Source organism: Pteropus medius, unplaced genomic scaffold, assembly GCF_902729225.1.
Source record: "Pteropus medius unplaced genomic scaffold, Ma_sr-lr_union100, whole genome shotgun sequence".
NCBI lineage: Eukaryota > Metazoa > Chordata > Mammalia > Chiroptera > Pteropodidae > Pteropus > Pteropus medius.
This window is the reverse complement of record NW_024354875.1, coordinates 30137102-30164869: the sequence shown is the minus strand read 5'-3', so window position 1 is coordinate 30164869 and position 27768 is coordinate 30137102. Positions and strand designations below refer to the sequence as shown.

The 27768-nt window shown below is 35.0% G+C and overlaps 1 protein-coding gene across 2 annotated transcripts in view; it reads left to right on the top strand.

The window, feature by feature from the left end:
* ABCB11 (ATP binding cassette subfamily B member 11) overlaps window positions 1-27768 on the top strand; it is an 86753-nt gene that overhangs the window by 12261 nt on the left and 46724 nt on the right. For both annotated transcript variants that reach the window (XR_005651243.1, XM_039855358.1), the window contains exons 3-11: window positions 159-180; window positions 1839-1890; window positions 2671-2909; window positions 14949-15036; window positions 16100-16233; window positions 17914-18085; window positions 20513-20637; window positions 22049-22223; window positions 27426-27539. Coding sequence is in view for 1 of the 2 variants with exons in the window: in XM_039855358.1 (XP_039711292.1) it covers window positions 159-180; window positions 1839-1890; window positions 2671-2909; window positions 14949-15036; window positions 16100-16233; window positions 17914-18085; window positions 20513-20637; window positions 22049-22223; window positions 27426-27539 (1121 nt within the window). In the remaining variant the exon portion in view is untranslated. The remainder of the gene's footprint in view (window positions 1-158; window positions 181-1838; window positions 1891-2670; window positions 2910-14948; window positions 15037-16099; window positions 16234-17913; window positions 18086-20512; window positions 20638-22048; window positions 22224-27425; window positions 27540-27768) is intronic.

Genomic DNA, 27768 nt, shown 5'->3' with positions numbered 1-27768 from the left:
GAGAGTAAAAGAAAGGTAAAAAAGCAAATAATAATCATTTTGCAATGTTCAATGAATAAAAGTAATTTAAAGGAATGTTTTTCCACAATAAAATTGTTAATGACTATTTTGCATTTGGTCAGTATTAACTGCTTTATGCATTGCTTTTATCCTGACAGATAACAATGATAAGAATTCACGGTAAGTGACTATTTCAACAACACATCTTTTCTAGAATAATTCTGTAATATTTCATTAAAAGGTATAAAAAATATATAATATTTTTATGCACACTTCTAAAATGATATAGATAATTCATTCTTTTTCTTTTTAAAATATTACTATAATTTGATTTCAAAACCTCTTTTTAATATCCCTTCTGGACTAAGTTCAAATCTCTTGTCCAGGAACACCATAGAATTTCCAACTAAAGGGGCAGAGGGAAAGTTGGGCAAGATGATTTCATGGGCACGGAGGAGGTCTCCGATCCTGAAGTTCTTCCCACAGAGAAATTGTAGAAACTTAAATTTTATTTATTAGGTGTTCCTCTTTAGTTTAAGAATTTAAATTCTCATATAAAATGCCAGTAAATCATACTTTGGCATGAAGGTAGGATTAGATGAAGTTTAATTTAGAAGATAGAAAAGAGGTGCCAGGCAAGTTCCTTAAATAGAGGTGGTGGAAAGGGACAGGTTGAAGTTATCTAAGAAATTTTAAGTAATTCATGCAGAGGGAGGCGTTGTGTAAAGACATTAGCTTTGGACTAGGAGTGGCAGGATCAGCTTAGGTCTTGAAGAACCATACTAAGTGGGAGAGAGATGAAAAGGGGTTGGGGGGAGGGAGTAGGTAAATGGCAACGAGAAGATGAGCAGAAAGTTTGCGTGAGTTTTTAGGTTTTTAGAGGAGATGAATCTATCTCCTGATAGATGTGGTAATGTAGAATGAGATCAGAGTGAAAGTTTAATAAAGCTACTGAGGGGAATGGGAATAACCTCTAGAGGAATGAAGTAGTGTTGTGGATTGAGCTAAGGCTGGAGACCATACTCATTCATTCATTCACAAATATTAATTGAGTGCCTATAGGTGTCAGGCACTAAAATTAGGTGCTGAAGATACAGAAAAGAACAAAATATGCAAAAATCTCTGCCCTTGAGGAGCTTACATTTTAGTAAGGGAGACATAATAAACACCATAAATAAATAAAATACATAGCAAGATATCTAGTGATAACCTTTCGCTTTCTTTCTATAAAGAAAAAGGGGAACGCAAGGTCCAGGGTGTATCCATGAATGGATGACTCAGGTGAGGTAGATATCCCTGCAGTTGAAAAGGTCAAAAGCAGGTTAAGTATAACTTTATGAGAAATAAAATGAATAAGAAATACTGAGGAAATATGACTTTATGGGAAGTATGGGAGTTTTTTTTGGAATTTTTCATCATGTCAACACTATTTAATGTAGTTGTAAATTTTTTAAGCACTAGAAGGAAGTTTTATATCAGTTAATCCAACCACCTCAACTTACCCACAAAGAAATATAGGTAGAAATAGGTCAAGGGTCAGGGCTGAGCTCCAGGAGTTATTTATTAGTATAACTGGGAGTACTGTCTTTTTATTTTCTCTCAGTACTTCTCAGAAAACTTTAATGAATTTCTACTAAAGATGAAATATAGGTATACTGAAATCTCTAGGAGAGGTAAATCTGAAGAATAAAAGTTTGATTTTAGATATAAGTTTTGGCCAGTGTTTTGTTTTGTTTTGTTTTCTTACTAAAGAATGACACATAAAATCACCACCTCGGGAGAATTTCTTATTGTTTGGAAAGGATAGTTTGTAAATCCTTATTTTTTTTTCTCCTCAGATTACAAAATGAGAAGAAAAGTGATAGCAGTCTAGTTGGCTTCTTTCAACTGGTAATAAAACTGTGCTGATTTATGACATAGGTTTTACAACTGTGAGTTTTCAGATCATGGAGGAAGTGTTAAATCTTTAGTCATAATGACAGGTTTTTAATGACAGCAATCACTTTTTCAGTCATAAACTTTGTCTATGTGATAACATGCTGACTAGCAATTAGAAATATATTGCTGATTAATCACACAAATCCTATTCAGTAGATCAGAAAAGTTCCTGGAAAATAATCACTAAGCCCATAATTATCATAAGGAAACTCATCATAGAAATCGTATCATGTATATTTATTCTTATGAAAAGTCTTTAGAAATTTCATAGTATAAGTATTTTCCCCAAATTTGCTCAGGGTGGAGGCATTTCTAGGAATAAGTAGTCACCTTTCCCTGTCAATATCAGATCTTAAAGACAATTTAGGCTATTGCTGAATGCCCCACGCAGCCTGGATAGATGACAATGGCATCAGTGCCAGTGACTGTTTACCCCTTTAGTTGTGGGTGAATAGCTAAGAACTAAAGTCAGCTCTTGAGATAAAGAGAGTGAATTCAGAGACTAGGAAAGAGATAACATGGACTAACAAAGTAAGAGTCTAATGTTTTAGATAATTGATATATCGTTTATTTTGATATAATTGGTGAAAACTCTGTTGTTCAATTAAGATGTTTCCCACAGAATTCGGTGTTGAATACTATATGTCAGAATCTAGTAGCTAACATTAAATAGCCCTCTTACCTCTCCTGCTTTTCACCCATAGATGATCTCTGAATCCTTTGTTTTTCAAGTTTCGGTTTTCTTCGACGACTGACATTTGGCTGATGTCTGTGGGAAGTTTATGTGCATTTCTCCATGGACTAGCCCATCCAGGCGTGCTACTCATTTTTGGCACCATGACAGATGTTTTTATTGAGTATGACACTGAACTACAAGAACTCCAGATCCCGGGAAAAGCATGTGTGAATAACACCATAGTGTGGCCCAACAGCTCCCTCAACCAGAACGTAACAAGTGGAATGCGCTGTGGGTAGGCTGCTTGTTTTCATTTTTCACCTTTTTTGTTCATATCTTAAATTGTAATTCAAAACTTGTAAAAGGACTTCATTGACTGAGCTGGAATCATATCATAAGGAGAACAGAAACACAAATTTACCTGTATTTCTATAAATTGTTCTGCCCTGAGGTTTTTCCTATCCTACCAGGTTATTAAATACAAACAACAACAAAAAACAGAATTGGAAATTGACCATTGAATACATCATCTAAATTTAATCACTTTGTAGACTATAGGCTTGAGGATGACATTACCAATAATACTGAATGCCAGTAGGAAGATGACCCATGGATTTTACTTGAGTCTTATGTCATGTTTCATACCCAAGACTTCTTCTTTCCCCCTCTCTTCTATTTATTAGCTTCTGTGGCTGTGGCTGATGATCCACTAGATCCCCAACCTTCTTTCTATAACGGGAATTTCATTAGTGTGCTACTCCACTAGTTTCGTTAGTGGAGTAGGGGCCACTGGTCTCGGTTAGTAGTTGAGTTTCTATGGAAGAGTGGTTTGGTGTCGTGAAAAGAAGGAAGCCATGCAGAATTAGCCAGAGCTCACTTCACTGTGCTGCTGTTCTCTTTTGTGTTAAGCCCAACAAGCTGCCTTGTAATCGGTGAGTCCGTAGAATACACAAGATTGACTCATTATCATGGCATAGACTTTGTAGCCCGCCTTACAATGCCTCAGGGCCAGAACAAGTTCTTTTGCATGTATGAAACCATACATTCAGGTTTGAGAATCAAGGGCAGGGCACATCCTGGCTAGAAAGATAATTAGAATGGCTCCTCCAAGTGAACTTATATTTTTCACCTTTATTTAAAAAATTATCTACAAGCTTAAATCCAGATTATGAACAAAGCCTTCTAAATCATTGATGTTCTTCCATAATATTGCCTACTTTTAGAATCATTCATTCATTCATTTAACCAAAATTTTGAACATCTAATATGTACCAGGAACTCATGTAAGCATAAAGGATACAGTGGTTATCTTAAGAGCCATCCATGGTCCTTATCTTTCTGGAGCTTAGCTCTAGTCAGTGAGACCATTGTTATATCAGTGACCCTTCAAATAAATATGTAGTTGCAAACTGGTTAGTGCTTGATATAAAAGTACAGGATAATATACAATGGCAGAATTATGCTTCAAAAAATACTAAGCTTACTCCTTAGAAATAAATTTTCTAATGTCTGAATATGTATGTTTCTTTTCTAAATTTGGAAGTAGGACTCAGAACAGTTTGTATAAAAGAGAGACTGTTTTCAGTGACAGTCTTTCCAGTCTTTCATTTAGGTCGGAGGGTAGATATGAACTGCTTTTTACAAAGTGGTGTGACTACAAAATATAAAGTTAATCACTCCACTGTTTGAAAAAAAAATGCATTCAGATTTCTGTATGATGTAAATTGACCCAAAAATATTAATGATACTTATGAAGATAAATTTTTTCAAGAGAAAATTTCTGGAAGTATACCCTGTTATATCTTTTTAATCCTGTTATGTCTTAAAATTTGTAAATAACTGTTAGTGGGGCCAAATTTGAGACATATTCATGACACAAAGTGCTTATAAATATTTGTTAGATGAATTAAAGAATGAATCTACCTTTAATGTCTGCATCACCAGCATTCATTAGAAAGGACTACAGTGTGGTTACCCATTACTCACATGTACTTTATTCTTTCTTACTGGATCATGTACTTGAAGGTGAGCAATAATGCAAAGCAAATAGAGACTTTCAAAAGTTCATAGGCTTTGGCTGAATCCACATGATACCAAACATGTATATGGACATTCGTCCTTTTTTAAAAAATTATCATACAATAATCAAAGTTGTGTAGACCACACATTTCTCAGGCTATTCCTTTACCAGGAACTCCTTTGATAAGTTAAATACTTTAATTGTGAGTTATTACGATCACTGACATGAATACTGACTGTTATACTTCTGAATTAATGTTTGTCTAGATTTTATGTAGTAACATCATTGTGAAAATGGACTTGGGTGAGAGGGAGAGAGAAGGGCGAAGACATTTTCCTACCTGTAAGTAGTTAATGTGCCTCCAAAATGACCCAACTCTTTCACAACTTTCTTTCTTGAAAAAAGTTAAAAGTAAATCATTAAAAGTAAAATTTCTCCACTCATAATAGGTGAATTAATCTTGAACTATACAAGGCAACTCAATGATTTTATCAACTTAAGCATGCATGTATAATGGTAGCAGCTGGTTTTTCTCTTTCATAATATTGGTTTACATACATCAGTTGTAATCCATTAAATGAATTTATAAGCAAGAGCCCTTCGAATGGCTCTTCACGAATAATGCTGAAAAGGATTACAGAACATTAGGCCTCCTGATTAACTGATCAGAATTTATTTGCTTAGAATAGTCAAAAAATAAGGTAAAAGAATGAAAGAAGATGAAAGAAGGGGGATTCCAAATATCACAATGCAATTTACTTTTATCCAATTAAAGTATAAAATCTAAAATGGAAGCCACAAAGTCTTGTAATGTAATTGTGGAAGTGACATACCGTTATTTCTGACATAATCTCTTGGTCACACGGACCAAGCCTGCTACCCATTGAGAGGGGACTACATGAGTATGCATACCAGGAGATAAGAATCATAGGGGCTCTTTGGAGGCTGACTTCCATAGCCATTGGGAAGCTCCTTTCCTCACTTGCCCCGCGGGTGGGTGCATTGAGGTAGAAATCAGACTGTACTTTCTCTCGGATTTCAGTCTATTATCTTAGCAATGTGCATGTAGCATATGTATTCAAGTGCTTTTGAAGTTAGACACTTTAAGACCGCATGCTTTTAAAAACAGCTTTATTGAGATACAATTCACATATATAATTCACCCATTTAACATGTACAAATCTATGGTTTTTATTATATTCACAGAGTTTTGCATCTATCACCACAATCAATTTTAGAACATTTCATTAGCACAAAAAGAAATCCTATTCCCCTTAGCTATCACTCCCCAATTTCCTATTTCTCCTAAGCCCTAAACAACCACTAATCTACTTTATGTCTCTGTAGATTTGCCTGTTCTGGACATTTCACATAAATGAAATCATACAATATGTGGTCCTTTGTGACTAGTTTCTTTAATTTAGCATAATGTTTTCAAGGCTCATTTTATTTATCCATCCATGAGTTGATGGACATTTGAGTTGTTTCTACATTTTAGTTATTATAAATAATGCTGCTATAACCATTTGTATACAAGGTTTTGTATGGACCTATGTTTTCATTTCTTTTGAGTATATACCTAAGAGTGAAATTGCTGGGTCATATGGTAACTGTATGTTTAACCATTTGAGGAACTGTCAGACTGTTTTTCAAAGTGATTTACCATTTTACATTCCCTCTACCAATGTATGGGAGATCCAATATCTTCACATCCTAACTAATACTTCTTATTATCTATATTTTGATAGTAGCTCTAGTAGGCAAATAATGCGCCCCCAGATATTCAAGTCCTAATTCCGGAATCTACAAATATTACCTTATGTGGAAAAAAGTCTATGCAGATATAATTAAGCTGAAGATCTTGGGATGGAGGAGATTATACTGAGTTATCCAGATGGGCCTTAAATGCAATCACAAGTGTTCATAAAAGGGACAGTTACTAAAAGGGAGGTGGTGGGAGATTTGGCTGTAGAGAGAAGAGGAGAGACAAAATGACCACAGAGGAGTTTGAAGTGATGTCACAAGCCAAGGAATGTTAGCAGCTAACAGAAGCTGGAAGAGGCAAGAAACAGATTCTACCCTAGAGCCTTTAGAGGTAGTTAGCACAACCCTGTTGGCACCTTAATTTCAACCTAGTGAAGTTGATTTCAGGCTTCTGGCCTCCAGAAATGTGAGAAAATAAAATTTTCTGGTTTTAAGACACCAATTTTGTGGGTTTTTTGTTGCAGCAGCCATAGAAAACTAATACGATAGCCATCCTAGTGAGTGCAAAATGGTATCTCATTTTGGTTTTGATTTGCAATTCCCTGATGAATAATGATGTTGAGTATCTTTTTAGGTGGTTATTGGCCATTGGTACTTTTTTTTTTTTTTGAGAAATACCTGTATCATTTGCTCATTTAAAAATTGGGTTATATGTCTTTTTATTATTGAGTTAGTGTTCTTTACGTATTTTAGATACAAGTCCCTTATCAAATATATGATTTGCAAAATTTTTCTCTCATTCTTTGGGTTGTCTTTTCACTCTCTTAATGATGATTTTTGAAGTACTAAAGTTTTAATTTCAATGTTTTACAGTTTATCTATTTTTTGTTGTCGTTGATTGTGATTTTTGTGTTCTAAGAAACCATTGCCAAATCCAAGGTCATGAAGATTTATACCTATGTTTCGTTTTAAAAGTTTTATAGTTTTGCTCTTATATTTAGGTCTATGCTTCATTTTGAGTAAACTTTTGAATATAGTATGAGGTAAGGATCCAACTTAATTCCTTTCCACAGAGCTAGTCAGTTGTCTCAGCACTATTTGTTGGAAAGACTATACTTTCCCCATTGAATAGTCTCAGAATCCTTGCCAAAATCAATTTACTATAAAAGTGAGGGTTTATTTCTGGACCTTTTATTTTATTATATGTCTGTCTTTATGTCAGTTATATGCTATTTTGTTTACTGTAGTTTTATGGTAAGTTTTGAAATTAGAAAGTGAGTCAACTAACTTTGTTGTTCTTTTCCAAAATTGTTTTGGTTATTCTGAGTCTCTTGAATTTTCTTATGAATTTAAAGATCAGTTTGTTTGATTTCCACAAAGGAGTCAGTTGGGATTTTCATAGGGATTGCACTGAATCTGTAAACCAACTTGGGGAGTATTGTCATCTTAATAAAATTAGTCTTTCGATCAATGAACATGGATGTCTTTCCATATATTTCTTTCAACAGTAATTTCTACTTTTCAGAATACAAATTTTGTACTTTTTTGTTAAATTTATTGGTATTTTATTTTTTTGATGCTATTGTAAATAGAATTGTTGTCTTAATTTCATTTTCAGTTTGCTTATCGCTACTGCACAGAAATATAATTATTTTTTGTATATTAACCTTGTATCATACAATCTTGCCTTGCTGAACTACTTATTAGTTCTAATGGTTTTTAGTGAACTCTATGATTTTCCATAGAAGATCATGTCATCTGCAAATAGAAATTATGGTACTTCTTCCTTTCTATATGGATGCTTTTTATTTAATTTTCTTGCCCAATAACTCTGGCCAAAACCTCCAGTTCAGTGTTGAATAAAAGTAGTGAGTACATACATTCTTTGTCTTGTTCCTGATCTTAGGGAAAAAAAATTCTGCTTTTCATCAATGAGTATGATGTTAGTTGTGATATTTTCAAAGATGTTCTTTGTCATATGGAGGAAGTTCCATTCTATTCCTAGTTGTTGAGTGTTTTTAACATTAAAGGACATAGAATTTTGTCAAATGCTTCTTCTGCATCTATTCAGATGATCATGTAGTTTTTGTCTATTTTATTATTGATATGGTAGATTAAATTGATTTTCCTATGTTGAAACACCTTTGTATTCCTGGGATAAATTCCATTTGGTCATGATGTATGCTGAATATGCTGCTGAATTTGATTTGCTAGTATTTAGTGTAGGATTTTTGTGTCTATATCTGTAAGGGATATTGGTCTGTATTTTTTTTTCTTATGATATCTTTGTCTATTTTTGGTATCTGGTAACACCGACTTCATAGAATGACTTAAGGAGTGTTTTCTCTTTATTTTTTCGGAAAAGTTTGTGAAGAATTGGTATTAATTCTTTAAATATTCGGTAGAATTTATCAATGAAGCAATCCAATCATGGGCTTTTCTTTGTTGAAAGGTTTTAATTAGTGATTCAATCTCTTTATCTGCTATAGATCTAGCCAAATATTTTATTTCTTTTTGAATCAGTTTCAGTAGCTTTATACTTTATAGGAATTTATGCATTTTATCTAAATTAGATAGCTTGTTGGCATAGAACTGTTTAAATTATTTGTTTATACTTTTTATTGCTGTTAGGTCAGTAGTAATGTCCCTCTTTCATTTCTGACTTTAACTATTTAAATCTTCTCTATTTTTTTCTTGATTAGTCTAGCTAAAGTTTTATTGATTTTGTTTATTTCTGTGAAGACTCAGTTTTGGTTTTATTTATTTTCTGTATTGTTTTTCTATTCTTGTTCATTTGTTTCCACGCTGATCTTTATTATTTCCTTCCTTATGCTTGTTAATGATTTAGTTTCCTCTTCTTTTCCAGTGTCTTAAGATGAGACATTGAGTTATTGATTTAAGTTTTTGTTCTTTTTTAATATAGGCAATTAGAACTATAAATTTCAATATTTGAAAAATAACAAGCTAATAAAGAAAACTACACCTCCATAGATGCAGAAAAATCACTTTAAAAATTAAACATGTATCCATGCTAAAAGCTCTCAGAGTACTAGGAATAGAAAGATCTTTCTTAATTTAAAAAAGAGCATTTACAAAAATCCAACAGTTTACATTATACTTAATAGTGAAAGATTGGATACTCTCCCCTTAAGACTACAAACAAAGTAAGGATATATTCTCTCACTACTATTATTTAATATAATGCTTGAAGTTCTAGTCTCTGAAATAAGGAAGGAAGGAAAAAAAAAGTACTGATATTACTACTTAACACTACCGAATGGTACGCTAAAAATGTTTGAGATGGTAAAATTTATGTTATGTGTTTTTTTAACTATAATTAAAAAATCTCAAGATGTAAAAGGAAGAACTATAACCATCATTATTTGCAGAAGACGTGATTTTCTTTTTTTTATGGCTAACGAAGTTTGCTATACACACTGGGTCCATCAGAGTTATAATCTAGTTTGTTTTAGGCAGATAACGTAATTTTCAACACAACACAGAAAATCTCAAAGAACCTATAAGAATCTCCTAAAACAAATAAGGAAGTTCAGCAAGGTCACAGACTACCAGATACACATAAAAAATTCAATAGTAGTAGTTCTATATGCCAGCAATAAACACGTGGGTACCAAAATTCAAAACATAATGCCATTTACAACTTCTTAAAATTTTTTACTTAGGTGTAAATCTAGCAAAACGTGTACAGGACTTGTATGCTGAAAACAGCAAAATGCTGGTGAAAGAAATCAAAGATCTAAATAAATGGAGAGACATAATATGCTAAACAATTGGAAGATTTGATATAGTAAAGATGTCAACTCACCCAAATTGATATATAGGTTTAATGTAATACCTATCAAAATCCCAGTAAGATATTTTGTAGATATAGACAAGATTACTCTAAAATTTACATGATCATGGCAGCACAATTTATAATAGCTAAGATATGGAAGCAACCTAAATACCCATCAACAGATGATTGAATAAAGAAATTATGGTTCATATATACAATGGAATATTACTCGGTCATTAAAAAAAAATGAAATCCTACCATTTGCAATGATATGGATGGACCTAGAGGTTATTATGCTGAGTGAAATAATCAGACAGAGAAAGATAAATACCAAATGATTTCACTTATATGTGGAATCTAAGGAACAAAAAGAACAAACTAATCAAAAACAGACTTACAAAAATAGTGGACAATTTGGTGATAGACAGAGGGGATGGGGGTTAGGAGGCTGGAAGAACAGGGTGAAGGGTTAAAGAAGTACAAATTAGTAGTTAACAGTTGGGTACAGGGAGCATGACAGAGGGTTAATATGATGGTTAAGTGGAGGGAGGGAGCAATTGGGATCATTTTATGAATATTATAGATGTCTAACCAATGTACTATATACTCGAAACCAATTTAAATAAATTTATATCAAAAATTTACATGAAAAGGCCAAAGAACTAGAATATCTAAAATAATTTTGAAAAAGAAGAATAAAGTGCAGGGAAACAATCTACTCATTTTCAAGACATATTATGTAGCTACAACAATCAAGGCTGTGTGGTATTGACAGAGGAACAGAATAGAGAACTCAGAAAATAGATCCAAACAAATATGTCTAACTGATTGTTGACAAAGGTGGAAAAGCAATTCAATGGAGGAAAGATAAGTTTTTATCAAATAATGCTGAAGTAATTGGACATCCAGAGGCAAAAAATGAACCTATACAGAAATTAGCTCAAAATAGATTATGGACTTAAATGTAAAAATTAAACTGTAAAATCTTAGAAAAATACTTAGGAGACCATTTTTAGGTCTGTGGCTAGAGAAGGAGCTCTTGTTTCTGACACCAAAAACAGTCCATAAATGGAAAATGGATAAATTGGACTTCATCAAAACTAAAACTTGTACTCTGCAAAAGACCCTGTTAAGAGGACGAAAAGACAAGCTACACACTGGGAGAGTATATCTGCAAATTATATATCTAACAAAAGACTAAGCTCTAGTATTCATAAACAACTCTCAAAACTTGATGGTTAAAGAAATCCTATTAGACTATGGGGAAAAGACCCGAACAGATATTTCACTAAGGATATAGAGATGGTAAATGAGCACATGAAAAGATGTTAAATAACATTAGTGGTTAGGGAATGCAAATTAAAATCAAAATGAAACTTCAGTACACATCTATCAGAATGACTAAAATAAAAAACGGTGATCACATCAACTGCTGGTGAGGATGTGGAAGACTGGATCACTCATAGCTTGCTGGTAGGGATGTAATATGGTGCAGCCACTCTGGAAAAGTTTGGCAATTTTTTAAAAAGCAGACATGCCACTATTATATGACCCAGCAATTCTATTCTTGGAGATTTACCCTAAAAAAAAAATAAAAACTTATGTTTGCATAAAAACCTGTGCACAAAAGTTTATAGAAGCTTACAGAAAATTTGATTTGTAATAGACAAAAACTGGAAACAACCTAGATGCTTTTCAATGGGTGAGTGGTTAAATAAACTGTGATACATTTATACTTTGAAATACTACTGAACAATAAAAAAGAATGAACTATTAATTAAACTTGAGAACTATGCTGAGTGAAAAAAGCCAATCCCAAGATGTTAACATGCTGTGTGATTCCATTTGTATAACATTCTTCAGATGATAAAACTATGACAATAGAGAACAGATTAGTGGTAGTCAGGGTTAAAGGAGTAGAGGCTAGACAAAAGTATGTGTAAATATAGAAGGGCAACGTGAGGAATCCTTGTGGTAATGAGAACATTCTGATTTTGATTATATCAACGTCAACATCCTGGTTATGATATTGTCCTTTAGTTTTGCAAGATGTTAACCACTGGGGGAAAACTGGATACAGGGCACACATGAGCTCTCTGTGCTAATTCTCACACGTGAATCTACATTTATCTCAAAATAAAAAGGTTAATTAAAAATGAACAAATAGTTTCCTGGGTGAAAAAAAAATTATTGCGGAGTCTCTGAAATGAAGATTGAGCTATTCTGGCAGTGTGCTAACATCGTGCATAAATGTTCTAGCAACTTTACCCAGTGATAAGCCATTTGTACATAGGTTAATGTCCCACACATTTAGAAATGCCTCTAACCCTCGAACACGAGGACATGAACGCATTTCTGACAGCTTGTGATGCTTACTTTAGAGTTGACACTGATCTTCACTCCAAAGTGTCAGTGCTACCATGTCCACAGTGCATGAGAATCATTGAAAGGAAAACTTGTTAAGCAATGCACCTTGTCATAAAGACCTCTTAGGTATTTTAAATGAAAAACCTATGGCTTTGGTAAATCTGAAACCTTGAGGTGTAAATTGAGTGACTTGAGTTTATGATGCATTTATTTTTTATAAAAATCAAGGTAAAAATCTCATATATTAATAATTCATAAAATATCTCTTTCCTTTCCCTCTGTCATCTCACTCCCCTCTTCTTTCTTCCACAAACGAGTCAGGGAAATCTTAATTTATTCAAATAGATATATGTCAATTTTGCTATTAAAAATGATGCCCATTCTGTGGTCTAAATCACCTGCACACTTTATAAAATCCTTTTCATAATTTTATAATCACAAGAGTTTTCCACCAAGCAGATGATAAAGAGTTTGATGTGTGGTCGAAGGAAATAAGCCCGCCTGTTCTTTTTCCTTCCTCTCAGTTTTTCTGATTGCTTTGTCCTGTTATCCCAGAAATGTTCTCAAGTAGTCTCTAAAACTCTAATAACTTTTCCTTACCAAGAATAAAATATATATGAGTTAACCATTTATCTCTGGGATGCCTCAGGAGTGAAAAGAATCATAAACTACACATGTCCTTATCCATACCACCCAGCGATGACATAATTCTCCTAAACTTTGCTCTAATAAATCCTGAGGCTGGCTCAGTGCTCAGTACTCTCAATCTACATAGGTTTGTTTATAACTGGCAGCTGTATTTTTCATGACAGGCATTTCATCACCTCTGCTTAGAGAGTGATTGTTCAATGAATGCACCACAGGAAGTCTAAGTAACTTTTGCACAAATGCCCATAGATTTCTGTTTTTGGACACCCAAATTAGTTTATGGACAGAAAACTAAGAGTATGGATTCATTTATACATTAGAAGGCTTTACTTATATTACTATATTATATACTCTATACAGAGATACTTAGCTTTTGTAAGGGGCTCTAATTATGGATATTTATATACAAGTTTACGACTTTCTAGGTCTAATTCATCCTCAGAGTTCCCTTATATCACCATGAAAAACTGGGAATGTGGCAAACGCATACATCTTAGTTGGTTTGGAGATTTTCAGAAGGGTTGACCAAAGAGTTTATCTCCCTTCCTCATTAGTATTTTGAAAGTCAAAGCAAAATCAAGAAACACTTATTGAGTACCTACTGTGTGGAAGGTATTGTATTAGGCTTCAGGCAGTGTGACCAAGCAGATTAACCCAGTCCTCGCCTCAAGTAGTTTGCAATTTACTAGCAAGACAAATATAAATAAATATTAATTGTATATATATTTATATATAATATATTCAATGTAAATATAAAAGATATTGTGTAATAGTGCCAGATGGCAATAAAATCTGTCATGGAATAATAGTTTGTTCTGAATTAAATAAATCATACTTCAATGCTTGGTCTAAGTTCAGTAGAGGGAGAGAACAAGTCAAGCCTGGGTCACAAATGGAAGTCCTGATAGAAAGCAGAAAGCATGTGGGATGAGAGCATCTATGCTGAAGATGCTGCTTTCTCATTTTCGAAAGAAATGGACTCCATTATCATTTAGCTTGTCTCTGAGTGTTAGAGTTGTCATCAATCAATACGTTAACTTTCTAATTATAAAATTCCTTGCATCCTAGAAGCAATTTCAGAATAATTTTTTCCTCCCCTCCCTGCCCTTGCCAATCCCAAACCCTATGCTGCAGCATGATAGTTGTGCTGGGAAAATGCTGTAGAGTTTTCTGGTTATTCCTCACAAGTTCTTTGGCTTCGGATTTAGAAGTTGCCCTGGGAAGTGAAGCTTCCTGGACTGTAGTCAGCAGAAAGACTGCACTAATAAAGTGTTTTTCTGCCTCTATGAGAAGGTGACACATACATTTCTCACAGTGTCACTCTAAGATGGAGGAGTTGAAATCCGACTTAGATTCTAAGAGGAGGTAACAGTAACCTTCCTGATGTACAGCACACATTCTCTACCAGTGTCTTTTAAGACATCTGTACAGCTTTTTAAAACTTTTCTGTAGCTATGATTGGTCTATCACTGCATAATGAGCATAAGTGAAAGGGGCCTCAGTGGACAGAGCACTGGGCTGCCATCTAGGGTTCCCTGGCTTCCAACAACTGCTGATTGATTATTTCACAAACTTACTGTCTCTGCGCATACGAATGAAGGAGGTAGGCATCTTTGCTGTGACTGGCACCATGAAAGCTATTTAGGAATTTGTTTGGGATTGATTATATTTCTACACAGATAAAATACCTTACCCATGTTTAATAGGAACATATAACCCATATATTTTAAATTCCTCTGTACCCACAAATGTAATTTTTGATAGCTTGAGTTGTAACATTATTTTCCCCTCTTTTGAAGGTTGCTGGACATTGAAAGTGAAATGATCAAATTTGCCAGTTACTATGCTGGAACCGCTGTTGCTGTGCTTATCACAGGATATATTCAGGTTAGTAGCACCTCCATTTTATTTTTTGATCAACATTGGGGTTCAAAGACATTACAATGAATGCAAAGTATACCCTTTAACTTTTAAGTTATTCAGAAGTCCTAAGGACTACAGTTTTATTTGGGAGTGGAGCATGAGAGAATGGAAAGGATTCTTCCTCTCAGTTGGGGTAAAGGTTATAAGCATTTGTCTAGAGAGATAGAGAAAAGACTTTTAGTTTCAATGTCCTGTCCTTGCCTGCCCTCCCTGCTTCACCCTCTCTTCTAAACTCAGAAATAGACAGTGTAGGTGTATTAATAAAGGGAGAATGTGTGGTTTGGAGAAAGCTGGGCATAAATATAAAAGTGCGTTGAAAGAAAGCAAATCTTACTTTCTTTTCCTCCTTCATTACTAAAGTCTCACCAAACTGCATTTCAACCCAAATTCTGTAAACCGAATCTAGAGCGTATTCTAGATTTTAATTATGAAAGGGCCTTAACCCCTATTAAGGAAGAAAAATATTTCATCTTTTGCCTTCTTGTGTAAAAAAAAATAATGAACCCTCCTACCCCCCATTCATTCAAGAATTCCAGGAAATTAGTGTTAGTTGAAAAGAGAAATGCATCAATTTTTTTCATTCTAACACCGGGAGTTTTAATGACAAGCTTGTGTTGCTTGGTTGGGATAACTCTTAGCCGATTCCCTGCTTATGACATAATTTTTGTCTTACTTTCTCTGAAAAGCATTGGCCAACAGCCTGAAAACTAAGCATAAATGCTTGTTGGCAGGCCTCTCAGGGGAAAATTCACTCAGAAGTGGCATGCAAAATAGTGTTAAGTCCAAAAATGGCAGAGCTGGATTCAAACCTAAATCTCTGGCTTCCCTGTTCACAGTTGTCCTGCTTACTTCCACCTGTGGGAGCAGATCCCAGCACTCACACTTTAGTTGCCAAGAAGAGGCATTTTGTGAATTACTTTCCTCCTTTTCTCAACTGTTGTACTAAACATATTTTCTTCTGAAAAGAGAAGGAATTAACAAATATTTTTGACATCATAATGCTAAACATTCCTTGCTCCATTTTCAGATATGCTTTTGGGTAATTGCCTCAGCTCGTCAAATACAGAAAATGAGAAAATTTTACTTTAGGAGAATAATGAGAATGGACATAGGATGGTTTGACTGCAATTCAGTGGGAGAACTGAATACAAGATTTTCTGAGTAAGTGGCTGATAGGACGTTTTAATGTATGCATGATTTTTTGATAATAAAACACTTATTTCTAAATTAAATAACAAGTGGAAACATTTTCAGTTATTTTTGGTATGTTTTATCTCTTAAGTTAGGCTTTTTAAGCATGGTTTTTTCATAGGTAATGCTTTGTCAAATATGATCATTGTAAATTGAAAGCCAGGATATTACAATATGGTTTGTAGGCCCTTGATTAAAATATTAGAAACAAAGTATTACAGAAGGGCATTTTAAAATGTAGGGTTATTTGGCCTCAAACGGAGAAAGCGAGGGATGTCACAATCTAGGTATCTGTAAAGAAAATAATACAATTAGAACAAATTATCTTGCTTTATCTGTTGAGGTAATTTCCGTACATAAAAACAAAAACAAAACACTTCATAATAGTTTAAGAAAGATTCAAACTAAAAAACTGGATTTAAATCCAGTTTATACTTAAATATTAGCTTAGATCGTTAATAGCCCCCCTCAATAATTCTTAATGAGCCCTGAGTAATTAAAGCCAGTTGTACCCTATTAAATTGAACGTTGAAGTCCTATGAAAGGTAATGTGTAGTGTAGTGAAGATAAAAGCAGACTGAATGTTGGGACCCTTAGATTCTAGCATCCATTCTGCCTCTTACTTACTATGACCTTGAACAGATACATAATCTTGCTAGAATACAATTGTTTAATTTCTAGGTAATGTCTTAGGTTCTTTTTTCCTATCAAGTCTTGAGCCCTATTTGTTCCATTTGGACAAGAGATTATGGGAATGTCCCCAGGAATGTAAATTTAATTTAACTATATTCAACAAATATTCTGGAGCACTTACTCTATGCAAGGCATAAAGATAAAGCACAGAACTAATCTCAAGGAATTTAAGACTAGTAAGGAGGATGAAAGATGCAAGTAAATAAATAATCAGAACAAACACATGATGATTGGTTACTATATTGTAGGCCTGTTTTACATACCCTACATATATTAGGAAATCCTCATTACTACCCATTGATGTAGGGTCTGTCATTATCCCCATTTTACAAATGAGGAAATTGAGGCACAGTAAGGTTAAGTAACTTAACCCAGAAAAGCTGGTGTTTCAATTCAGAGTCTGGCTCTGGAGTCTATGCTATTCTTTACCACTATTCTTTACTGTTTATAAGTAGAATGCAATAATTACATACACATACACACACACACATATACAGATTAATTACATTGCTATGGAAACACAGGGAGGACAATGTTACTTCTTTCTAGGGAATTATATTAGTTTTTATGAATTAGGTGATATGTGAGTAGAACCTTGAGGCTGAAAGGACTTAGCAGGTATAAGAAGGAAAGAAGGGCTCTTTAGGACAGACCAAAAATATTAGCTATAAAAAAGAAAGAGACAAATAGGATGGTTTCCAAAAGTCTTTGTCAAAGTTTAATGAACACCAGTTAGGAAAACTGGGTCAAGGACAAACTTACTTGGCTATGAGGGGAGAGGCTTAATGACCTCCCAAGATGCAGCTAATTTTCCAAGATGTGAGAGTCAGTTATGTTTCCCAAGGGCAATAGGGCACAGAGATGGGAGTATTTAAAAGGGAAAGTCTGAGGTTTCTCAGCAAGACATTTGAATTGACCAAATTCCATTTTAGTGATCAAAGCCTCTCTTGTTTCTAGTGATATTAATAAAATTAATGATGCCATTGCCGACCAAATGGCCATTTTCATTCAGCGCATGACCACAAGCATCTGTGGGTTCCTGCTGGGATTTTACCAGGGTTGGAAACTGACCTTGGTCATTATCTCTGTCAGCCCTCTCATTGGGATTGGAGCAGCCATCATTGGTCTGGTAAGAATATCTTCTTTCTCCCCATGAGAAGACATTTGCTCTGAGAAAGAGCCAAAAATATAAGCTTGAGTCCCTTCTCCTAAGTATATTTAGTCAACATCTTTATTACTATTTTGATCGATTATTCCTTGGTATCAAGTGACATTTCATAGATTAAATATTAATGATAACAAGATCATAAATATTATTGTAGTAATAACAATAACAGCTACATGTATTGAGCATTTACTCTTTTGCCTGGCACTATGAGGAGGTTCATATACATTATCTGTAATTTTTACAACAGTCTTATAAAGCATTAATGCCATTTTAAATATAAGAAATCGAGGCTCGAAAAGGTAAAAGGATTTACCTGTCTGAGACTGCACAGCTAGGATTCAATAGTATTCAACTTCAAGGGAGCCAAAATCCAAATTTCCACTCACTCTCCAATATGCCTATTGCTTTCCATGATCTCTCAAGCTAGACTCTCCCCTCCAAAACTTCCAACAAACATACCCAGGTCAGTAACAAGCACATAAAAGAGATTTCTGCAATCATAACTCTGTTCTCCATTTCATGTGAGCAGTTGCAGAGAGAGGTTACCTGACCCATTCTGAACAGTTTCCCAATAGTCTCCATTCTCCAAGTATGCAGGTCAAGAAAAAATGTAGGAGTAGGAATTTTGGGTCATCTAAGTCAAAAAAAAAACAAAAACTAACCAAGAATTGAGAAATTATTATATCTTACTTTTAGAGCAGCCACGTTAGATAGCAGGTCATAGGATCAGACTCAGGCACACTAATAATTTGCCGTAATGAGAGTAGAATTCAAATGAAAAGCTCATATCATTGAGCAACAGGTACCAATCTCCATGATGATATTTTCTAGCAAAAATATTCTCTACAATCCACTAACTATACTATTTAAACTTTTCCCAGTTAAGACAGAGTGAAAATAGCAAAGAGCTCATTCCACTTAACTAGGTCACTCCCTGGCTCTTCACCTGGCTCAAGAAAGATATGTTTAACCCCTCAAAACTTAAGTTTCCTCATCTTAAAAACAAGGATAATACCTCCCAAAGTCATCGTGATGACTTTGTCAAATTCAAGGCATAATCCATGGTATGCACTTAGCCCAGCATCTGGCACAGAATTCATTACAAAAGAAATATTAGCTTTTATTGTTTTCCAATCCATCATATCATGCAAACATTCCAACAGCCTTTCCTACCAAATGCTTTCCAGCTGCACTCCTAGGAGCCTCAGTTTCCACAGAGGCCCTGTGAGGATTCTGCTAACATTGGATTCAGATTTTTTTCCTCCTCCACATACATTTAACCTCTTTCTTCAAACTCATGCTAGATTAATATTCATATTCAAATGGATCGTATATCACATTTTAACATGTTAGAGACCCAACAGGTAGCCTGGTTAACTTAGTTTTAAGCAGGCTTAGAGCACGGTTTTTCTTGCCTCAGTGCCCATATTTCAACTTCTTGTAAGTGCATCACTGACTTGGAATGTGGTAGCTCTGCACTGATTTCTTCTTGAATTCAAGTCTGTGCATGTTTGTGTAAAATGATACAAGCCACTTCACTAGGCTCAATTTAACACCAGAAGAAAGAAAGGTGGAGAGGCAATATATGGCACGTTGGAGGTTATTGTGGGTTTTGTTTGCCTTTGACTGACTTTTATACTTATGATGAAAAAAATGAGCAATTGTTAGATATTTCCCAAACTACACCTTTTCAGCTACTGTATCAGTTTAATTGAAGTATCCTGAGATTATTTAATGTGCCATTACAATAAAAACTGATAACGTTCACAACTACTTAATTTTTCATTACCGTTGTTCATTATTAAACGCAATGTCTTTTTTATTTCCTTTTGTAAAAAGCAAAGGTAGATAGTTGAGCCCCTATAGTTGAGTCAAAATAGTGTAATATTTACTTGAAGCTTTCTTCTATAGAATGCCTCTGTAGCACCATATCTTTGCATGCTCGGTACCTCTCTCTCATTCTATATTCTGACTAACATGATGCCTGCATTGATTGGCCTCTGGTCTTTGCCTCTGATGTTTATCTGTGAATTGTGCAATGGCCTTTGGCCGATAGCAATGAAACGTGGTATGGCTGACTTGAAAACTTCACTGCTGTAGACTGAAACACTGTGGTCTCACAGAATTCCCTATTTGAGATTTATTCTGTGAGAGGGTGTTTGAGGCTGATGTTTAGTGCAGTCATTTTGATATGTCAACAAACACCTGTGGATGGAGCTTAACAAAGTTGGACCAAATTCGTTCCTCAGTGAATGCTGTTACAGTGAGAATCTAGTCTTATATTAAACCATGCCACTTGTTTATTCTCCTAAATGAATCCCTGAGTGACAGACAGAACTTTCCTAATTACCTGGTCTTCACGTTTTATTTTCTTCTTTTGGATTTTAGAGTGTGTCCAAGTTTACTGACCATGAATTGAAAGCCTATGCCAAAGCAGGGTCGGTGGCTGATGAAGTTATTTCATCCATTCGAACAGTGGCTGCTTTTGGTGGTGAGAAAAAAGAGGTTGAAAGGTTGGTTAATTGAAATATCTGCCACGCTTCTGAATTTCATTGATGCACACATTACCCCGAACCTTCCCCATTTTGTACAAAATCACCTTGGTCTATGGTACCCTGAGGGAGATTTAGTTCAAAAGGTAGCTAAGCAGAGTAATTAGATTGATCAAAGCACTGCAAGGACTCCCAAGCCTTTAGTTATATGTTTTTGAAGGTGTTGTAATTGGTAATTTTTAGAAAGCCATGTTGGGTTAGATATTTCAAACTCTGGTGGAGTGTATATATACATACTACATACTGCATGACAGTCTATAACATTGTTTGATGCCATTAAAGAAAAGCCTACCATCTAAAACATAATACCACACATTTTTATTTGACATTTTTTATTCAGTGTGTTTTATTTAGCTACTGTACTACACACCCTTCATCAAGTCTGATAAGATTTTGAATTAATCAAATTTAGCATTGGTATATATAGACCATCATTCTAGGAGACTAATTCTCAATGAAAAAAAAAAAACCTAAATGACCAAAACAACACAGTTGTCAAAAATTGATTTCATTTATTCTTCCATTTATCTAGCATGTATTGAGTGCTTACCAGGTGCCAGGTACTGATTTTATAAAATAATCACCAACTTAATCAAGCTTTTATTTCATGTGTTGTAGATCTAACATGATGGTGTTATTCTCAATTGCTAGCAAATTCACCAAATAAAAAAGAGAATAGGATTCAATTTTGTCCTATGAAATGTTAAAAGTTCTCTATTAATTTATTTTTTGAGACACAGGAAGACAGTTACAGAATGCCTGAGCTTTAAGGCAATGTCCACTATTAATGGCTAAATCTTAGAATTACTGAAATTTAGCATTTGGATTGAATTTCCACATAGTCCCATGTCCCATGGCTATGGACCAGTCATGTTACAACAGAGCATTCTTGGTCACAGGGAAGAAGGGTGAGTATATGTAGATGAGTTGGTGCAAACACTAGTTTCAAACCTGGGAGGAAAACAGTTGCATTATTTTTTAATAGAAAGCATGTCATGTGACTTAATAAAACAATTCAAGCACAAATAGTACTGGATCCCTTGTGTCCAAGCATTTGTGCTGTAAATTCTTTTCTCTTTGGGGCAAAGCTTAATCCACTGTATTCCTTCAAGAAATAATCAACTATGAGGCTTTGTTAAGCATCATCCCTTCAACACATTTCATCACCAGGTTGAAACAAACTTTAAATAACTACACAGAAGTTATTAGTTTTATTTTGTTTTGTTTTGTTTTGTTTCCCCTAAAGCTGCTCTGTGTTTGGGTGATTTTTTAATCATTGAAGAAAATCACTGCATTGTGGTCTGTTTTAAACATTCTAACTTGAGTTGCAACTGCTGCTTCTGAAATAGACTCAAATGTTTTCTCTTCATAGGTATGAGAAAAATCTTGTGTTTGCGCAGCGTTGGGGAATTAGAAAAGGGATAGTGATGGGATTCTTTACTGGATTCATGTGGTGTCTCATCTTCTTCTGTTATGCACTGGCCTTCTGGTATGGCTCCAAACTTGTCCTGGATGATGGAGAATATACAGCAGGAACCCTTGTCCAGGTATTTTGATCTTGATGACCCACACATAATATTTCCTGCTAGTATCTTAGAAAAACCCATAGTTAAGGCATTTAGTTTATTCCTTTAATGTCTGAGGGAGGAAAGCATCAATGATTTGAAGGAGTCCATCTGCAGAAACAAGCAATATTTATATAATCTCTAGTAAAGGGAAGCTGAGCATTTGAACTGACGAGACCAGCGATTTAATGATTTTCATTTAAATGAAGATTTTATAGCTGTAAAACAATGATTTTCTGACTGAGTCCAAAAGGTAATATGCCATGGAAATTGTGATCTCTGAGTTAAAAATTAGCAGCTCATGTAGTTGAGCTCAATAATAGTACAAGATAAGTGCTATTTGTGAAACATAATGAGTTACTAGAATACCAGTTCGATAATATCCTCAATTGAACAGATAATAAATACAACCATATTTTATTACTCACTTGTGCTATAGTCATGCTATAGCTACTTTAATTTTCAATATCCTTTCAATTGTTCTTTCAAGAATTAATTACTGAGAATCCACTATATGCCAGACACATACAAAGTGCAGGGGCTTCAATAGTGAGCAAAGAAATGTGATCTTCACCCTGATGGAATTTATAGTTTAGTAGGGAAGATGAGCAATAAACAAATAATGACATAAATGCATAATGGCAAACAGAAATGTGCTATAAAGTAGAAGACAGGGAACCTTGACAGCAAATAGCAGAGTTACCAGGTATGGTTGGGGGCAGGGAAAGTGCTTCCTCCTGTTCACTCTGCTTAGCTTTTGGTCCTTCCTGTTAAAGTGGGACTCTTGTCATTGTTCAGATTCTCAGATGAACGGCACTTCCACAGCCAGGCCTTCCATGCTCATCCAATCTTTTATTCTCTTACATGGCTTGGTGATCTTTTCCTTCAGAGCACTTGAATGAAAATGAACATCTGCAGTTATTGACATTTGTTTCTACTCCTTTCCACCCTCACACTGAGGCTAGGGAGGTAAAACATGAAATACATGTTTCATTTGGCCTATTAATTATTTAATTAAGTATATTATTTTAAAAAACATGGAGATGGGAAGTGGTTTCATATATGATTCTTAAATAAAATATTTTTGTTCCAGATTCTAGGTTGGACAGGCACCAGTTAAACAAACAAACAAAAATCTTATATACCAGAAATTTGCTGGCTGAAAGCCTGCAATTTGAGATTTACTGCTTTAATTTAAATGTATTTCTAGGGAAGGTTGAATGACAATTTTATTTCAAATAGAAATAATAGATTATCAGAGGTCAAAACATAATCATTCTAAGCCACTGACTTTATTTCATTAACAGCATAAAACACTAAGAGCAATATTTTAAAATTCAGCTCTTCTTTGCAAGATGAACAGTTGTCATCACTTAAACTTTATTACAAAATTAAATATGATAATACATGTTACAGTGTTTTGTAAATCTTAAAGGGATGGTGTGTAGCTGGAAAATGTTACTATTATTGTAATTTACCCACTTCCTTAACTTTAATATAGCTTTGCACACTTAAAAAGCTAGTGAAAGTATTACAGGTTGAAATATGTCTATAAATTCCCTTGTCTTTATTGATCTAATAACTCTTAAGAATTTTCAACATTTACCAAACTAGAGATACCAGTAATTGACTCTAGTCCCGGCTGCTTATATCTGCTCATTCTACAGAAGGGCATGAGTTGAGAAAAGACATCCTTTCATTCCATGCCTGCAAGGAGAGGAGAGAGGAGGGCACGAATAATAGTTAGAGGGAAAAATAAATTGGTAAATTGAAAATTAAATAATACATGATTCCAATTCAAAATACTGAATTAAAAAAAACCCCTTGGTAACTCTCTCTCTAGCAAGAACCAATTTTGTGGGTCTCTTAAAAGGTAAACTAAGGCATATAAAAAATTTTAGGTGTTTATATGAGCAAAAATAATACCAATTAGGCAGTGCCAAAACAGAAGTCGTTAGAAAGGCTTCACTGATAAGAACAAGGGGAAGGACTTTTATAGAGGTGGAAGCAAAGCAAGGAAATTGTTTGGTTGACTATAGCTGAAACAATTGCCTTGTTTGGGAAAGCCTAACTGGCTATTTGTGATTGGTTGTCTTCAGATTTTGATTTCTTAACCTTCAGGTATTTTGTGCTAAATTTTGATTTGCTTATGTAGGCTACTATGGCATTAAAGTCACCTAATAGCCTTCTTGTTTAACTAATTTAACATTTGTCACCTTCAAGTTTCCTGCCAGTTGGACTGTGGGCTATTCTACACCTTCTGTAAATAATTCTTTCAACGGATATTTCTTGACTCGTTACTATGTACAGACGTGGCATACTATGTGTCTCTAACATTTTAATCATCAATCATTATCTCACCTTTTATTCCTAACTTCTTCCAGCAAGCTTCTTTCCTTTACACATTAAGACATTTTTCTTTGGAATGGTGAGAAACATCTTCTAACAGTATAATCATTGATTGTTTCTCTCTCTCTCTCTCTCTCTCTCTCTCTCTCTCTCTCTCACTCTCCACTCTCCACTCTCCACTCTCCACTCTCCACTCTCCACTCTCCTTTCCTCTCTCTTTTGCTCACATGTGCACATACCTTTTTGGCCATACTTTTGAGTAGCAAACTATGAAATCTGAGTATGAATGAGCTGAGTTGAGTGTTTTAATTCACCAAACTAATTAACACTTAGGTTAATCTAACACATTTTGTGATGCACAAAATCATTATTGGCTGTATGGTAATTGAGCATAAATGGTAAGTAGTTCGCATAAATGACTGTAATTAGTATCACACATACAGAGACAAAATTGCACTCTGATCTACAAGAAAAAAAAGATAAAAGGCAACTGAATGGTGTAAAGGGCTGCTCTTTACTCTCCTCTTAAGTTTCAGGACCCAACAATAAGAAATAATAGCAGTAGTAGAGAGTAACATTATTTAGAGTGTACAAGGTGTGAGGAAGCACTGAGTGAGGCATTTAATAAAATTACCATATGTAATACTCACAACTTCATTCTATAATTGATGTCATTATACTACCCATAAAACGAAATGGAGCTATGAGGTTGAGAAACATGTGCCAAGTGGCACAGAGTGGAATTTAAACACTAGTCCCTATGACTCTGAGGCCTGATCCATTAACCTCTGTTTTTCTACCTCTGGATCTGTCTTCTAAGAAGCCACAGATACCCAGCACACAGATAAATACTACCCCAGCGGTCCTTCTTGCTCTCTCTTTTCCCATACTAGTGTCCGCAGGGCTAAAGACTGATATTTGGGGTCAGAAATGATGTGTACTGGGATGTGTACTAGCTCTCATGAGGTATTAGGTGCGTGCCTCTGTCCTGTCTCACTCACTCTTCCCCTGAGAACTCTGAGAGAGACATTTGCTTGAGGTAATACTTGCAAAGCCTGGCTAAGCAAGGATTTGACCCCAAACCTTTGTTTAGGACCGTAATGAATCAGTCAGTCTAGAATTCTGACCAGGGGCCAGCAAACTATGGACTGCAAGCGAAAGCTAGCCTGCTGCCCGTTTTTGTAAATAAAGTTTTATTGGAAAATGGCAACAACCATTTGTTTAATATTGTCTATGGCTGCTTAATAGCCATAGACAATAGCAGAGCTGAGTTATTGCTTTGGAGCCCACGTGGCCAGAAAAGCTTAAAATATTTACTACCTGGCCTTCTACAGAAAATGTTTGCCAACCCCTGATCTGGGACATGTGGAAAGCTTCCTTTGCTCAAGTAGAAAGACTTTGGATGAAGGTGGTCTTAAACCAAATTACACCACAATTGCCATTCTGTCTATTCCCCTCATCACTTCCTTAGTATGGACTCTTGCTTCTTTCATCATCATCAGTACTATTATTTATGTAACTGAACTGGATTAATCACCTTTACATGCATTATCTCATTTAATTCTCATAATAATCCCATGAAGTATATGTTATTATTATTTTTGTGTTATAGATAAAGAAATCAGACTTGAAAGATTATGTAATCTGCCATAGAAGGAACTACTCACCATAATTAAGGAAAAGGATCAGAAGGACAGATGAAGAAAGAATATTCGTCCTCATACATAGAGTGAGAAATTCAAGGAGAAGTCAGGAGGGGGCTGACCCACATCATCCTGATGTGTGGAATGAAGTGGTTACTGGAGATGGCTGGGAGTGTCTGAGAAGCCCCATGGTCCAGCCATAAGGAAGAAAGAGCAGGGAGGGACTCTGGGAAGAATACAGCTCAAGGAAACCACCACAGACTAAGATCATTTGATTACTTGAAAAAGACTATATTCATTCAGGGGTCAACCTTTAGCTCAGCAAATAACTGCAATCCCCAGCAGAGGGTGGTTATTGAAACATCCTCCCAGTAAGTCATGTGACTGGCAATCATTCTGCGGTTGAAAGGAGACAGGGAAGGAGTCTTGTGCTCCTTCTAAAGACCAATGCGAGGAATTTGCCTCATTGCCTATTCATTTATAAACAGCACAGATAAAAACAGAGTGCTCTTTGGTAGGAACATCTAATCATGATCAGGTAACCTTCACCTAACTTAATGAGATGGACGGGTTGGCGAGTCAAGGACAGCCTCCTGAGCTCTGCACAGCAACCTGGCCACTCTACCTGCATGCAGCCACCAGCAGAGGAGCTTGGGAACTAGACAGAACATTAAGCAGGAGCCTGGGTCCATATACTGCTCTACCACTTAATGTTGTGACATAGGGTTAGTTAAGAAACCTCCATACGTTTCAATAAAATCTTCTGTTGTAAGGATTAAGTGAGGTAATACAGGTAAAGTACTTAGAAACACACTTATTATTATTGTTATTATTATTGCTAGTAATAGTATAGTACTACTAGTGGTAGCAATAGTTATCCTAATAACTAGGATATGAGTAGCTATAATGTAGTAGCAGCAGTAGCAGATCTAAATTACATATTACATATACCAGTCTCTAGGACAATCAAGCTAATCATAGTATCTTTATTGTTTCAGGGATCTTTTAACCAGAAAAATAAACCAAAACATTAGAAGTTCTTTTATATAATGAATCCAATGATCATAGCACTCTTCTAACCCCCTTCATGTTGATTGAAATCTCCGAGTTCACACGGGTAGCCCAAAAGATAATGTTATTTACAAATTGACAAAAAACACATAAAAACTATGTTTATCTCTTCTCATTTCAGATTTTTCTCAGTGTCATAGTAGGAGCTTTAAATCTTGGCAATGCATCTTCTTGTTTGGAAGCCTTTGCCACTGGGCGAGCAGCAGCTACCAGCATTTTTGAGACAATAGACCGGGTATGTAAAAGCCAAAAGTAAAGGTCATTCATAGATTGGGGGTGGGGAGAGGAGTGAACTCCTGAGGAATTTACTCTCAGTGTTAAAAATTATGAGGAACTATCACAATGTCCTTCATTCAGCAATACTTAATAGGTGCTCTCCTGAGCCAGGCCCCACTAGGAATTGGGAGTGCGAGAATGAAATAGAACAAATAAAGCCCCTGGTTCATATCATACTGGGAAACAAG